The following is a 17,261-nucleotide window of genomic DNA, read 5'->3' as shown; positions in this document are numbered from 1 at the left end:
ATCTTGACTGAGCCCTGTAGGAATCCAACTGTCCCACATGTCTTTGAGATGATGGACTATTAAAATAAGTATACATTTGGGGCCTATTTCAGGTTTATGCTCTGGTTGCTACTTATTTATATCTCATAGTTGATATGTTACAGGGATTAGGAAAGCAGGGTAGATTTTTGCAGGCACTGGGAGGATGTGGAAGGAAGCATAGAAATGTGAATGTTAAAAACAGGGAGGATGACTTACCAAAGATCACAGGGTAGTGGACTCTACAATCTGCAGGCCTCAAAGAGCCATGAGTTTTCTGCAGTCTTCTGAGAAGAATTAAAGTACATATTATGGAAAAGTGGGAGGAAGGAAATTAGACCAAGATATTTTTAACGTTTTATGGGAGGAAAAAACGGGAAAGTAGTAAGGTAAGCAATGGGTTAATTGCAGTGTTTGTAAAACAATGTGATGTCAAAACAGAAGGGTGTGTTTGAGAGAAGGTGTCTTAAATTGGGGTCTAGTAATAACTCTTGATTGAATGAACCCATTGAGAAAACAGGCTTTCATATAGAAGTCTTGTGTATGGGGCAATACCCCATTTACAAATCTGTTTTCTGTACTCCATTTTTCTACTAGAACCTTTGGGTTGATGAAAGGCATTCTTTTTAGCCCATTTTTTTTCACCTTTTTCATAGCTTATGTGGCCGTCAGAGCTTTTTAACCCACCCCACCCCATAATATATGACACAAAAGGGAGGTAAATTTAGCATATGTGTGATGGTTTGAACAAAAGTTTCATGTTAACCTGAGCCATGTCCTCTTTATTACCTTACCTGCCTCTAGAACTGCCACATGAACAGTTAGGCTGTCTCTGCTGACAAATTTGCGGTGGTAAGGAGTCTGGATCAAAGTGTTAGGAACAGGTCACTGGGCTTGTTCTTCAAAGAACAGGCCTGTTCTTATCTGCATTGTTTTAATTCCATTTTAGTTGCAAACTCCAACACTGGCAGTGGCTCCCGCCGTGACTCCCTGACTGGCAGCAGTGACCTTTATAAGAGGACATCGAGCAGCTTGACCCCCATTGGACACAGTTTTTATAACGGCCTTAGCTTTTCCTCCTCTCCTGGACCCGTGGGCATGCCTCTCCCTAGTCAGGGACCAGGACATTCACAGACACCACCTCCTTCCCTCTCTTCACATGGATCCTCTTCAAGCTTAAACCTGGGTAAGAATCGTTACTCTAACGCCACCTTGAACTTTAGAAACCTCTTGCCACCGATGCCATTAGAAGTACTTTGCATAAGCAAAGGACAGTCCCTTTATCCTGGAAGTATCCTGGGTGTTCTGTGCCTTCCTTGAGTATCTCATGTTATTTAGGCTGTATGTAGATAGCGTAGCAGATTTGGATTTATTAAAGTTTGGGTGATCCCCCTATATATTCTCTTCAGCTTTAGTATGAACATCTTGTTCTTTGGCTGCATGTGAGAATCTTTCATTATAAACACAGTGCAAATTCACTTTAAGTAAAGCTGGAAAACAGACACATAGAGAAAAAGAATGTAGTCACCTAGTATTACCACTTAAATATCACCATGGTTATTATTTTGCCTTAGTTTTAGACTTCCCCTCACGTATACATTTAATATCTTACTTTTTCACATAAAGCATTTTATTTAAAAAAGTTTTCCAGATTCTTTTTTTAAAAAATATATCTTTATTGATTTCAGGGAGAGAGGTAGAAACATCAATGATGAGAGAGTCATTGATCGGCTGCCTCCTGCACGCCCCCAGCTGGGGATCGAGCCCACAACCGGGGCATGTGCCCTGACCAGGAATCGAACCCCGATTGCCTGGATCCTAGGTCGACGCTCAACCGCTGAGCCATGCCTGGCTGGGCTCCAGATTCTTAAAAAATATATATTTGTATATATTTTCTTAAACTATATAGCATGCTAATGAGTACAGATGTATATTTCCCAATTATATGTTTGGCTTGTTACATGCGTGGGATTTAAAAATGTTGCCGCCTAGACCCTAGAAAATGGAGAGGCTGGAGAGGCCCCGTAAGCATCAGGCCATGAGGTGCAAGGGCGTTTGCATTTTCACTCCAGGTGGCAGATTTCTAAGTCTCTGAAGAGATGGGGGATGTTGTGAACCCCTTTCCTGCAGTTATGTATCAGGGTTGGATTTTGAAGTACTGATTTATTTCTTAGATGGGGTAAGTTGAGGCATAGAAGTGAAGTGATCATATATTTTATCTTGAAGCCAAGGACGCTTGACAGTGACTTGGGGGTGCTGTTAATTATTATTCTGTGATGAAAGGCCTAAATATGAACTAGGGTCCTTGGAAAAACTATCATGTATGGCCACTTTGTCTAGAAGATTCTGTGTGGTTTTTTTTTTTAAGGCTCTATTTTTTTTAAATTAAGGCTTTATTTTTTTAGAGTACTTTTAGGTTCTTATCAAAATGGAGGGGAAAATACAGAGATTGCCCCTGTACCCTTTGCCCCACAAACACATAGCCTTTCCCCATAATCACTATCCCCCACCAGAGTGGCGTATTTGTTAAAATTCATGGACCTATCATCTAGAGTTCATGATTTGCATGGACTTTTTTTTCACTCTAAGTAGCAAGATTAAAAATAGCTTAATGGACTTAGAAATGAGGACTGTCTATAAATGAATACCATGCTTTCATTTGGAAAGACAAAGACTTGGAAATGATTTATTTAAAAAAAAGACTTAAAGGGGATAGGATAATACAATTATTATTCTAGAACTAATTGTGCTATCTCTGAGTTTGAGAGATGAGTATTGAGGCAACACTATATCTATATAAGTACATATACATTTGTGTGTGTGTATCCTGAAATTTCATACTGTAAGAACTACATAGCTGTAGAGCTCATTGACTCAGGTTATATTAGGAAAGTGTAGGGACATTCCAGATTGCTGAGTCCATGTTGGATGATAGCTAAAGGAATGGGGTACATTGCACAGCAGTATTTTCTAGTGATAGAATGCCTGGCTTTAAAGACTGAGGGTTAATGCAGGATTATAAGGGATAGATGGATGTACCAGTTTAGTATGTAGATAAAAGGAACTAGCATTTATTGAGTAGTTATTACCTGATATTATTAATGGTTTTGGATCCTGTACATATAATTCTGGAAGGTATTATGCCTATGATACAGAAGTGAGGAAACTGACTTAAATATCTTGCCTAGGTCTCATATCTGAACAGATATTGTGTCAAACCTTTTTGACTTCATCAGTTGTCAGTGTATATCCTGTCACATGATGTACCCAGGGTATTTTTTAAACCAGTGCATTATCAGATGCAATAATCTTACCTTTTAATTCCTTGGTTTAAACATTTGAACTGAGTCAGCACTTACTGGTTACTAAACAAACTATTTCTGCACAGTCAGTTGGTCTTGCAGGTCACATGGTCTTTGTAGTGAATATTCAACTCTGCTGTTGAAAATAAAACTTTATTTGCAAAAAGGTGGCAGGCCCGGTTGATTCTGTGGGCTGCAGCTTGCCAGCCTCTCAACTAAATGCTGTGGCTCTTGGTGTTTGAAAATGGAGCTGGAAGCATTACTTGCATGCATGGTGTTTTTTCTCTTTCCAGTGTATTAGCAGTTTAATGAAATAGCACCTTATTCTTAGTTCATGTTTCTTCTGTGAAGTAGGAAATAACTATTGGTAGGAGTTATTTTTTTTCTTAATGATTCTTGCTTTCTGCCTAGTTTTATTTTTAACATATCTTTCCCCTTAAAATGTGTACCTTGTTTAAGCAATTTAGTTTTATGCATTTGCATTGAACTTGAATTGCTGCACATACTACAAAATCATACGTGTCATTCTTGAGGAACTTTGTATCTCGATTGGCTAGAACTTTGACTAAGCTCAATCTCCTTTAGAAAACAGTTCTTGAATGCTTTAGTCTTAAATAGAGGTGTGTGACTTGATTTCTAGCAGTATCCATACAAAGGCCCAAAAGACACTTTGGTGCAAGAAACTTTGTATTTCTTTACCTAATATATATTGGGCCAGACCTCATATAGCTTCTACTATTTTTATCTTTTTTAATCCTCACCTGAGGATATTTTTTCCATTGATACTTAGAGAGAGTGGAAGGGAGAGAGGGACGTGGGTGGGGTTAGGGGCGCCTGATAGAAACATCGATGTGAGAGAGACACATTGACTGGTTGCCTTCTGCTTGCACCTCGACCAGTGCCGGGGATCAAGACCTGCAAACCAAATACACGCCCTTAACCAGAAATCAAACTCAAGACCCTTTGTTCACTGGCTGATGCTCTAACCAGTGAGCCAAACTGGTCAGAGCAGCTTCTACTATTAGTACTACTTCACTGCTGCCACCAGCCATCAGTTCTTGGATTACTAACAACCATGTTAAACATTAACGCATTGTATTAAATACTCAACTACACAGGGAAACTTAAACTCAGCATGGTTTCATGACTTTCATAATACCACACAGCTAGTAAATATTTGAACGCACATTCTAGCCTATGTCTCTGTTATCCCAATGTGGATCTTTTCTCTATGATAGCATTTTCACACTTCCTTCCAGTGCTCAGACTATTCTAGGATACTCTGAGAAAAATCAGTGACCTGCTTGGTTATTTTTCTCTCATTATTTATTCAACAGTCACTTGTTGAGTGCCTGTTTAAGACTCTTCAATGCTTTTTCCATCACCCATTATTTAAATACTAAACTTTTAAAAATAGCTTTAAACAACTTTGAGTTTTATCTCACCATAAAATTGTATCATAAAATTCACTCATATCAAGTGTATAATTAAATGAGTTTTAGTAACTTTCTGAATTGTGCAACCATCATTAATCGGTTTTAGAATATTTTAATCCTCTCAGTAAGATTCCTCATGACCATTTATAGTTAATCCCCATTTATACCACTGATCTACTTTCTGTTTTTAAATATGCCTTTTCAGGACATTTCGTATAAATAGAACCATACAATATGTGATCTTTTTTGTTTGACTTCTGACTCTTCGCATGTTTTCGAGATTTTTATCCTTTATGTAATGTGTGTCAGTAGTTTGTTCCATTTTATTGCTGAATTGCCTTCAGTTTTATGGTATACCATATTTTGTCTGACTACTCACAGTTGAAGGATGTTTGTTGGTTATGGCTTTTGGCTATTAGAAATTATGCTGCTATGAACATTTGTATGCAAGTCTTTCTGTGGATGCATGCTTTCATTTCTCTAGGAGTAGAATTGCTGAATTGTATGTTGTTTTTATGTTAAACTTTTTGAGAAACTGCCAAACTGTTTTCCAAGTTAGTGCACCATTTTATATTCCCACCAGTAAGTGTGTGAGGATTTCATTTTCTCTACACCCTCACCAACATTTGTTCTTACTTATTTAATATACCTATTCTAGTGGACATGAAATGGTATGTTATTGTAGTTTTCTTTTTCAGAATATGTTTTTATTGATTTCAGAGAGAGGGAGAGAGAGATAGAAACATCAATGATGAGAGAGTCATTGATCAGCTGCCTCGTGCACGTCCCCTACTGAGGATCAAGCCTGCAACCTGGGCATGGGCCCTGACTGGGAATTGAACCGTGACCTCCTGGTTCATGGGTTGGGCTCAACCACTGAGCCACACCGGCTGGCTGGCATTATAGTTTTAATTTCTATTTCCCTAATGAGTAATAATGTTGAACATCTTTTCATGTGCTTATTAACCACTCGTGTATCTTTGGTGAAATGTCTGCTCATATGTATATGGTTTTTTTGTTTGTTTTTTAAATATATCTTTATTGATTTCATAGAGAGGAAGGGAGAGGGAAAGAGAGAGATAGAAACATCAGTGATGAGTCGTCATTGATTGGCTGCCTCTTGCATGCCCCCGACTAGAGATCAAGCCTGCAACCCAGGCATGTGCCCTGACCAGGAATCAAACTGTGGTCTCCTGGATCCTAGGTTGATGTTGAACTGTAGAGCCATGCCTGGCTGGGCTCTGCTCATATTTTTTGTCCATTTTTTGATTCAGGTTGTTTGTCTTTTTATTACTGAATTGTAAGAGTTCTTTATATATTCTAGCTACACCAGATACACATTATATATTCTTCACCAGATACACGTTTTGCTTATGTTGTCTTCTTGTCTTTTCATTTTTTAAATGGTGTCTTTGGAAGTGCAATAATTTTTCATTTTGATGAAGTCCAGTTAATCATGCTTTCTGGTATAGAAATCTTTGGCCAGCTCAAGGTCTTAAAGATTTTCTTACATGTTTTGTTCTAAAAGTTTTATTGTTTTAGTTCTTATGTTTAAGTGTGTGACCCATTTTGAGTTAAATGAGTGTATTTTGTGAGGTGGTGGTTTATCTTTTTGCATACATCATTTCCCCCCAGCAAAGTTTTGAAATGTTTAGTGTACAGGTCTTACATGTCTTTTGTTAAATTTGCTCCTACATATTTTATTTCTTTGCTATTGTGAGTGGAATTGCATTCTAGTTTTATTTTTTGATTGTTTCTTGCTTGTTTATAGAAATACAATTGATTTTTATATATTGATCTTGTATTCTGCAAATTTGCTGTACTTATTTATTAGTTCTAATAGTTTTGGATGGATTCCTGAGGATTTTCTATATAGGGTCACATCACCTGTGAATAAAGACAGTTTTCCAATCTTTATGCCTTTTATTTCTTTTTCTTGCCTGATTTCACTGGCTAGAACCTCCAGTACTGTGTTAAATAGAGGGGATGAGAACACATATCCTTGCCTTGTTCCTGATCTTGGGGATAAAGTGTTCCTCTTTTACTTTGAAGTATAATCATTACAGGTTTTTCATAGATGCTTTTACTTAGATTCAGTTCCCTTCTATTCCAAGTTTAAGAGTTTTTTCATGAATGGGTTTTGGATTCTGTTAAATGCTTTTTCTGTGTTTATTGATGATCATGTTTTTTTTACCCTTTATTCTATGAATGTGGTACTTTACATTGTATTTTGAATGTTAATCCAATCGTGCATACCAGGGATAAATCCCGCTTGGTCATGTTGGATTTGGTTTGTTAGTATTTTGGTTGAGGATTTTTACATCTATATTCATGGAGGATATTCTGTTATTTTCTTTCTTTTGATGTCTTTGTTTGACTTGGTATATTGACCCTATAACATAGGTTGGAAATAGGTTATATTTTCTGGAAGAATTTGTTAAGTATTGGTATTATTTTTTCTAACATTTGATGAAATTCAAGTGAAGCCATCCTAGACTGGGTTTTTACTAGTAGGAAGATATTTAATTACTAGTTAAATTTCTTTAGGTTTTATAAGTTCAGATTTTCCATTTCTACTTAAGTTAATTTTGGTAATTTGTGACTTTTTAGGAACTTGTTTGTTTCATCTAAATTGTCAAATTTTTTGACATAGGGTGGTAAATTTTTAAAATGTAAAATCTTCCACTTTCTCATTCTTTCCATCTCTCCCATATATAACTATGCATATGCACATTTAATAATACAAATAAAATTTTTATGCACCCCAAGCAAGGTATATGTTGCAAGTATTTATTTTTTTGGCTTAATATGTTATATTTCTCAATTTAAAAGTATTGTTTTCATAATTATTAATATTTTTTAATTAGTTATATTAACATCTAGATCTGTAATCCTTATTTGTAGTTTATATGTGGGTTAGGTGAAGTCATTAGGTTCTCATCTATACCTAAAGAATGCGTATCTAATCATCTTCCACCTCTTACCTCAACAAGAAAAAGAGTAAAGGGTGTGGATATGAGTTTCCTAAAAGTCCGATTCTCAATGGTTTCATGTCCTCCTTACCCATTTCCTGAAATGCTTCTTCATGCTTATGATTTTCTCCTTAATTTCATATTGTACCGTTTTTAAACTTTAAGAACCAAGAAGTAGCAGATAAAATTTATCATATATACATGGTAACCTGAGCCGCTCCACCCCCAGCTTTTTCATGTACCCTGGGAGAAAAGTATTATTGTGCTCGGTCGTTACCACAGTGTTGAAATACTGCAAAACGTGCTTAAAAGTTCATAATCTGTCCAGGGCAAAAGAATACAAGCATTTAGTTTTATTATTGTGATAGAATTTCTGTTTTCTTATAATTGATTCTGTCCTTTAAATTCAAGATTTTATGTGCCCTTAGTCCTTTAAGAAAAGTGAAGTCCAAACATCAAGTCGTTGCCTTTGTCCCTGCAGTAGGTGTTACTAATTCATTGTTCAGTTAAACAATTTCAGATTGTTTACTAGTCTTGATGTGCCTTTAGGTACTTCTCCATTCTAAATGGAAATTGAGTATTTTGTGATTTCTCTCTTGGTTCTGTGAAAGTGACTTGTCATCTGTAAAACTAAACCATGTGAAAATGAACTTACTTTGGGTTCAGTATAATACAGTAAAGACAATTATTTCTAGACTTATTTTAATTTAGAGCTACCTGGCTGCTGTGGTATTAGGGAGCGGATTGGGGAGAACATTTTGGTACACAGTATTGCCTCTGCCTATATTCAATATAGAGCCAGATGTTGGTGGCCTTGGGAAATTTTTGAAGAAGGCAAGGCTTTGCCCATTAGGCATCTCCATTAGATCTACAAGTACAAAAAGCAAATGATTGAAAACATTCTGCATAGCAAGAGGATGTAATACCAGATGGCTACTGGCAGAAAACCCTTTCAGAGACCTTTATAAAGCAACTGAAGTCCATATTAATTTAGCATGGTATATTTTTGTTCATCCATTTACTTTGAATCTATATGTGTCTTTATTTTTAAAGTGGGTTCCTTCTCTTTAAATAACTTCTTTTAGCCGTTTTTGCAAGGCAGGTCTAGTGGCAACACATTTCTTCAATATTTGTCTGAAAAAGCATTTCTTCACCTTTCAAGGATCATTTTGCAGGGTATAGAATTCTAGGTTGGTAGGATTTTTTTTCTCTCAACAATTTATTTTTATTATTTTTTCTGTTGATTTAGAGAGAGACAAAGACAGACATTGATTTGTTGTTCTACTTATTTATGCATTCATTGGCTGATTCTTGTATGTGCCCTGACCAGGGATCGAACCCGCAACCTTGGTGTATCAGGGACGACGCTCTAATCAACTGAGCTACCCGGCCAGGGCTCTCTCAACACTTTAAATACTTGACTCCTCTCTCTTGCTTGCATTTTTTCTGAGGAGAAGTGAGATGTAATTCTTTGTTCCTCTTCAGGTAAGTTCCCCTGTTCTCCCCCCTTGGCTTCTTTCAGGACTTTTCTTTTATCTTTGATTTTTCTATTGTTTGCAGATGGTATGCCTAGCTGTAGTTTTTCTGGCATTTATCCTGCTTGGTGTTCCCTTAGCTTCCTGGATCTGTGGTTTGGTGTCTGACATTAATTTGGAGAGATTCTCAGTCATTGTTTTAGATACTTCGGTTTTTTCTTCTTTTCTTTCTTGTCCTTTTGATATTCCCATCACATGTATGTTCTATCTTTTGTAGTTGTCTTACAGTCTGTGGATATTCTGTACTTTTTTGTTGTTTGTTTGTTCTCTTTCCTTTTTGGTTTTTGAAGACTTTATTGATATAACCTCCAGCTCAGAGATTCTTTCCTTATCTGTGTCCAGTCTGATAATAAGCTCATCAAAAGCATTCTCCATTTGGTTTTATGTTTGTTATTTATTTATTTATTTATTTATTTATCTTTAGCATTTAAAAAATTTTTTCTTAGGATTTCTGTCTCTCTGCTGATATTGCCCATCTTATCTATTAGAGTCTTTAGCATGTTGTTTAGTTTTAAATTCCAGGTCTGTTAATTCCAACATCCTTGCCATATATATATATATATATATATATATATATATATATATATAATTTTTTTTTTTTTTTTAAATATATCTTTATTGATTTCAGAGAGAGGAAAGGAGAGGGGGAGAGAGAGATAGAAACATCAATGATGAGAGAGTCATTGATTGGCTGCAGCCCGCAACCTGGGCATGTGCCCTGACCGGGAATCAAACCCTGATCGCCTGGATCCTAGGTCGATGCTTAACCGCTGAGCCACGCCCAGCTGGGCGCCATACATATTTCTGATGATTGCTCTTTATCTTCAAATTTTGTTTTTTGCCTCTTTTCGTTTCTTGTATTGTCTTTTCTTTTTCTTCTCCTTTTCTTCTTTTCTTTCTTTTCAATAGTCAGGCCTGTTATAATGGGTAAAAGGAACTAGCTGTAAATAAGCTTGTAGTAATGTGGTGGTGAGGTGTCAGGGGAGTCCTATGATCCATATCTCATTCGTATAGTGAGCCTATGCCCCTGGACTATCAGCTTCACAAGTATTTCTTAGCCCCTGTGCCCACCCCCACCCCTCCTTGGTGGGACATAGTGGTTTCAGTAGCTGGAGTTACTGTTTCCCTTCCCCAGGTCATAACCCTGTTGGTTAGGCTCTGGTTAACCAGTTTCCCCAGAGGGCAGGCTTTGTTATTTAAGGACATGGTGCTCTGGCATATTTCAAAATTGTTTCTTTTCGCTTCACTCTGCCTGAAAGCCTGAGGAATATTTTCTCTGATACTTATAGTGTGCTCGTGTCCCCCTTTTCCCATATGACTGGTTCCCCCTGGGGTTTTAACTCTCAGAATTGTCCACACTGAGCTTCTAGCAATTTGTCAGTTACAGTGCAGGTTTTCCTATTCAGTACTGGTTCTGGTAGTGGTTTTTGTTCGAGTTCTTGTTCTGGTGAGCTGTGATATGACCTGTATTCACCTGTCTCTCCAGTCTTATGGGCAGTGGTTTGCTCTTTGTTCTTCCTTCTCTGATGTATCCAAGAAGAACTGCTGATTTTTCAGTCTGCTTAGCTTTATACTTGTTAGGATGGAGTGGTCACTTCCAAGCTCCTTACATGTGGAACTGGAAACCTGCATATACTAATTTAAACAAAACCTTTAAGCCCTTAATTTCTGTGGAATGTTGTCATGGGACATAGCCCTTTGTCAAAATACTTTGGGAAACCTGATGAGATCACTAAGAGGCTCCCTTTGAGGCCTGGGTGAAATGTTCCTTTAAAAACAGGGATTGTAAATTCAAACACTTTTAGGTGTCACCTCCACGGGTATAGTAGTTTGGGTACAAGAATATGTAGATGTGTAAACCACAGTGAACTGGAAAACACATTTCTGCATAGTCTTCATCGAAAGGAGATACTTACTGATGGCCTATGATTTGCCAGGTACCTTTCCATAAACCAGGAAACTATAGTTTAAGCAAAAATGTACTTTAAGCAATTGGTTTTATGTTCATAGAAAAATTAGTTGGCTCAAGCAAATATGCTTGTGAACGGTGCCAGTTTGCTGATTATAATGTAGTACCTGGAAAATTTTCTTTTTCAGATTTGTTTACTTTTTCAATAAAAAAGCCTGTATGTATGTGTGTATGTGTTGAGTGTGTGTGTGTAGGTACACCTGTGTGTGCTGTCTGGCATCCAAGGAGACCAGAGCTCAAAAATCAAAACCTCAGGACAAATGTATAAATCTTTATTTTAGGCTTTACCTGTGATGTACTTTTCAGTGAATCCAGTGTTAGGGATTAGTATGCTTTTGGCCACAGTAAGAAAATCTAAGTAATTGTGGCTGAAACATTAAGTGCATCTATTGGCTCATATAAGTGTAGAAGTAGGGCAGTGTTCAGGATTGGTTCCAGTCATTCTGCTTTGTCACAGAGGACCTGGCTACCTTCCATTTCATAAGGATGTATGTCAGGCCTTTTAGGAATGAGGTTCTGTTTCTCTTGTGATTTATTACTTTTCCCTAAGTGTTTTTGTTCTTAAAAGCTCTTGAAATTATTCTCAAAATATGTGTTCATGCCATTTCTTCTCTTTAAGCATGTCCCTTGCTATTATCACACACTCTCAGTACCTGTGAGCTACTTGATTACCATCTCTTTACCCATTCCCCCCAAACTCAAGTCAGGGAAGGAAGAATTGTTTCTGAAATTGAATAAAGAACAGCCATATGGCCACTGTTCTCTTTTCTTATAAACCCCTCTCTTCCTTTTCTTAACAAATGTTTTCCATTTGGATTAAGAAATATTGTGGAATTTGACAAGAATAGCAGGTCTTTTAGAATAAAGACGCTTGATATAGCTGAGTCTGAAAATGAGTCTTGTGTAGTTGCAAGGGCACCGACTCTGAAATTGAGTCCTGTGACAATTCTGGCCAGGATAATTTGGGTCTTTGGGTGAGCATTGCACCTCTTTGGGCCTTAATGTTCCGTTACATAAATGGAAATTAAAAACTTTTCTAAAATGTCAGTGAGAATTTACTAGAAAGTATATATAAAATGCTTCTATCATAGAGCCTGGCTTAGGACAAATGCTCAGTAAAAACGTTTTGCAAGTTTTAATACTGAACCTTTTCCTCTTGGTCTCATCGCTGTCATTGAGACCCAGACCTTTGAAGTTGAGCCCTAGAATTCTGTGGAGAAACCCAAGCTGGGTATATTTTTTTAGCTTCCATTAATCTCCAAACCAGACATTCATTAAAACATGAAGAAGTTCACCTTAGGTGACTTTTCTCATGGATCCTGAATTGTTATTCATCTGCATTTTTTTCATTTATGTGTACTTCTTATCTGCTTTGCTTTTTTGTTTGAAAGGAGTGTGGGGGACCAAAAAAAAAAAAAAAGGCTTCACGTTCTTTTTACAGTACAATCTAAAGTTTGAAAAATCCCACTATTGTAAAAAAATATATAGGGATATTGAGAATATATACTCATAATTTATTACTCTGCTTTACTTTTCTTTTTAAGATTATTTTTTAAAATTGATTTTTGGAGAGAGGAAAGGGGGGAGGGGGAGAGAGAGAGAAAGAAACATCGATTGGTTGCTCCCTCCATGCACCCTATGGGGAATCAAACAGGCAACCTTTCTGAGCCACACTGGCCAGGGCTGCTTTACATTTTGATAAGCCTTTTGGTCTTATCTCTTATTTTATTTGTCTAGGAATTCACAATTATTGTTCCCTTTTCATCAGTCACAGCGGCAGTATCAGTGGCATGAAAGTTGTTGCTATTGCAATCATTTCAGGCTCTCTCTCAACAGAAGGTGTTAAGAGCTGCCCATTCCTTCCTGTTGAAGAACTTGAAAACTCTATTTCAAAGCATATGTCTTTTTTTTTTTTAAACCCCTTACGTGTTAGTCCTTGGCCTGGGGTTGCCTTAGTGATTTTCAGAATGATTCCTTCAAAGATTTTTTGGGGGGGGGGGGGGGGGACACTCCCTTTATGAAACAGGTGAATCTAGGAACCTTGAATTTATTTTATTTTACTTTTTGAAAAGGAGGGTTTCAGACGGGAGAGTGGGGATTATTCCCTAACAGCAAGAATCTCCACAGAGCTCAGAATGGAAAACCACTGAAGTCTCCATGCGTTTTGTGTTTTCTGATTCCTGGTACTCAGGTGCTGGTTCACATGGCAGGCAGTTTCAATGGCTACACTAACTATTGCTCCTTTTTTGCTAGCAGTATCCTATCAGTGGTTAAAAGCATTCCCCTCATAATGTTTGCGCTAAAGTTTCTTTCCAGCTTGCTGAGTTGCCCTTACAGAAGTCATGACACTAATAGAACTGAATCTTAATACAAAAGCAACAGAATTGAAAAGGAGTCAGAGATGGTGCAGGCTTTCAAGTGTGGGATGCTTCTTCCACTCTTGAACAAAGTTCCTTAAGAATGAGTCTTGAGTTCTCCTGTTCTGTAACCAACAGGAGGACTCACAAATGGCAGTGGAAGATACATCTCTGCTGCTCCAGGCGCGGAAGCCAAGTACCGCAGTGCGAGCAGTGCCTCCAGCCTCTTCAGCCCCAGCAGCACCCTCTTTTCTTCCTCCCGTTTGCGATATGGAATGTCTGATGTCATGCCCTCTGGCAGGAGCAGACTTTTGGAAGATTTTCGAAATAACCGGTACCCCAATTTACAACTGCGAGAAATTGCTGGGCACATAATGGAATTTTCCCAAGACCAGCATGGGTCCAGGTGAGGACTTGGCTTTGGCACTTAAGGTAACTGAAATCTTAATGCCTTAAATCAATGCCTCAGATAAGGTATACACTAAGTAGATTGTCAAAAAAAATAACTGAAAGTTTGCTTCTTAGTATACTTTCCATTATTTCAGAAAAACTTGGATTATGAGGGTCACCAGATACACAAGTGATTGAAAAGAACTGTTTAGAAATTGAAATTGGTGTCACATGCATAATTAAACTTTTTTTTAAACAAACCTTTTTACCTTTCTGAAAGATTAGCCTAGTATTTATAGTTTACGAGAACCTCACAGAATGGTTATAATTTAAGAAACAGAAACTCTTAACACAAAGATGCATATCCACACATGTTTGCTACTTTTATCCCTATTAAGAACTATTCAGATATAAGTTTGGATCTCTGCTGCTCAGGAGTAAGACAACTCCACCACTTTTCTTTGTTGTTTCATTCTGTAGAAGTGAGAGTCTGCATAGAGGTGAGAGAGAAACAGCTATTACAAAACAGAATTTAGCTTGGGTTACTTCTCCCTGTTTAACTCTTCCAGTGGGCTTCACAGAAAGGGACCCTGGTCCCAGGAGAAAACATAATTATGGGGTTACCCAGCCGCCTTTCCTATTTGCCTCCATTTCTCTTTCTCTCTCTGCCCATGGAAAGAGCTTCTAAAAAACCTTTCTCACTAAGTCCTGCCATCTTGATACTGCAAGGACTTCTCATATTTGGATCTTATAGACCAGATTGAAAGACAACATGCTTTTTCTGATAGTCACTTGAACCAAAAAAGGCAAACTGAGTAGCTTCTACTTCAGAACACCCTGCAGACATTTATAACAACTGGTCCCCATACTTAATGAATACTGCTCCAGATGACTATGAGGTAAATAATATAGTAAGGACCGTAAGTTTTGAGCCTCTTAATTAATGTGGGCCTGATTTTTAAAGGAAAAAGTTCTTGTGTTATGCCCGCTTCACCCCTCCTCTCTCTTTCTGTTCCCCTTTTCGTCTCCCCCTCAAACCCACATGTAAATACAATTAAAAATCTTTATTGATTTCAGAGAGAGTAAAGGAGAGAGAGAGAAAAACATCAATGATGAGCGAGTCATTGATCGGCTGCCTCCTGCATGCCCCCTACAGGGGATCGAGCCCGAAACCTAGGCAAGTACCCTGACTGGGAATCCAACCGCAATCTCCTGGATCATTGGTTGCTGCTCAACTGCTAAGCCACGCTGGTTAGGTGTAAATACAATTTTGTGCATATGTCCTACAGTAATGAAATGTACTAAAACTTAAATCTACTTTTAAAAGCTCAGTTAAGATATACTTCACATTATAAACATTATTTTTTCCTTTTTAGAAATTCTTCAGTTAAGTGAGCTCAAGGGATTATTTAAATAACAGTTGTGTGTGCACCCGCAGGCACTTGTGCCTGTGTACATCAACACACAAATATATTTTCAGAACTGATACGTTATACAAATTGAGCTAATTCTTATTTATTTCCAAGTTTTCCTAAAATGCTGTGGTTGCCCATTTTACTTTGTACTTCAGATTCATTCAGCTGAAACTAGAGCGAGCCACACCAGCTGAGCGCCAGCTTGTCTTCAATGAAATCCTCCAGGCCGCTTACCAGCTAATGGTGGATGTATTTGGAAATTACGTCATTCAGAAGTTCTTTGAAGTGAGTAGGCCTTTGTTCTTTCTGTCCTTTGACTTCAGAGACTCTCCAGAGCATTTGGATTTTCATTAGCTGTTTCTAGAATTGCAATCCCTATTCCAGTCCTCAAAGTGAAGTTTGTGTGGTCTTTTTAAAGACTTTTAAAATGTTTTCTAATTCATTTGCATCAGTGTATCATTTAAATACCCAGACAGATGATGCCAGTCTATTTTAGAAATGTGTGTGGAGAACCATTGTCACCATTTAGGATCCAGTACATTATTTCTGATTGTTACAATAGTTTCACTAAAATGTCATTTTTGGAGGAAAAAATTCTTATAATTTTAGCAGGACCCCAATAAAGTATTCTGAAAAATTTTTAAGGATTCCTAGAGAATTATCTTTGAACACCAACTCCAGTGTTTTTTTGTCATAAACTACAGTCTGAGATTGCTAAACGTTTCTTGGGTTATCCTTCAGCCTTGGTTTCTTAGTTTTCTTTCATTAATGTGAGTAATGCCCACTTCTGTTATCATTTGTCTTTGGAATACATTAATGAGATTGTTGGATTAGTGTCTGTTCCCTTACTAACCAAACTCAGAAAGGCGGGAATTCTTGGCCCTTGTAGCCCTGGTGCACTGGGATCAACCTCCCCAAGCTATAAATCCAGAAAGGAATGAAGCATTGAGGTGAAGAATTAAGTACAGGGGGAATGCTGGAAGTGTACAGTACCTGCTGCAAAACAAAAGAAATTTGTCAGCTTCTTACGTCTTATTTTGTTTGATTTATGTGAAGATTTTAAAAGGCTCACAGCCTATATTTTCCCAATTTTTCCTCATAAAGACTTCAGTTCTTTGACACTTAATTCTCCAGCTGTGGATTAAGAAACCAACCTAAACATGACTTGTAATTTTGGTTTAGAATATCTTTTCATTGTGATTTTGTCACAGGTAGAAAAATATAGAGATCTCCAGCTCCAAAGGTTAATGCAGCTCTTGGTGGCCAAATGAATAGTGGATTATAGCCATATGATTTGGGACAAGCTAGAGAAAGTCCCTGGACCTTAGTTCCCTTGTGTGGAAAATGAGTTGGTTGGGCATAAAGTCTCTTCAGTCTCATGATTATGCTAGTCAAAACTGAAAAGCCAGGATGGAAAATTATTCTAGGAAGAATTTTAACATTGTGCAGCCTTACCTCTTGATGATTCCCCCCCCCCCCCCCCAATTGCATTGTATAGTAGATAACATCAGTTCTTGGAATGATACTGAACACTAATTCAGAAGAGTACCTTTGGCTTAAATTTCATGTAGATGAAAGAACATTTCAGCCCGCAGGCCTCAGACACCTAAAGTGCTCTTGATTTGCTGTATAAAGTCCTTGAATCTTCCCCAGACGTTGTCTAAAGCCCTAATGAACAATGTTTCCCACATGTATTATTATTATTGTTACAAATATATCTTTATTGGTTTTAGGGAGAGGGGGAGAGAGAGACACATCAGTGATGAGAGAGTCACTGATGAGGTGCAGGGGAACAAAAGGTTCCCCTACCTGGGATCGAGCCTGATACGTGGGCATGTGCCCTGACTGGAAATCGAACCACGATCTC

At 37.6% G+C, this 17,261-nt stretch overlaps 1 protein-coding gene across 17 annotated transcripts in view; it reads left to right on the top strand.

Moving 5' to 3' along the window:
• PUM1 (pumilio RNA binding family member 1) overlaps positions 1–17,261 on the top strand; it is a 112,838-nt gene that overhangs the window by 79,488 nt on the left and 16,089 nt on the right. For all 17 annotated transcript variants that reach the window (XM_081145673.1, XM_081145672.1, XM_081145671.1 and 14 more), the window contains 3 exons: positions 968–1,204; positions 13,728–13,995; positions 15,550–15,679. In XM_081145673.1, the coding sequence (XP_081001799.1) occupies positions 968–1,204; positions 13,728–13,995; positions 15,550–15,679 (635 nt within the window). The remainder of the gene's footprint in view (positions 1–967; positions 1,205–13,727; positions 13,996–15,549; positions 15,680–17,261) is intronic.

Source organism: Miniopterus schreibersii (assembly GCF_964146895.1).
Source record: "Miniopterus schreibersii genome assembly, chromosome: 8".
NCBI classification, from domain to species: Eukaryota; Metazoa; Chordata; class Mammalia; order Chiroptera; family Miniopteridae; genus Miniopterus; species Miniopterus schreibersii.
The sequence above is the reverse complement of the archived record's forward strand: the minus strand, read 5'-3'. Positions and strand labels throughout refer to the sequence as shown.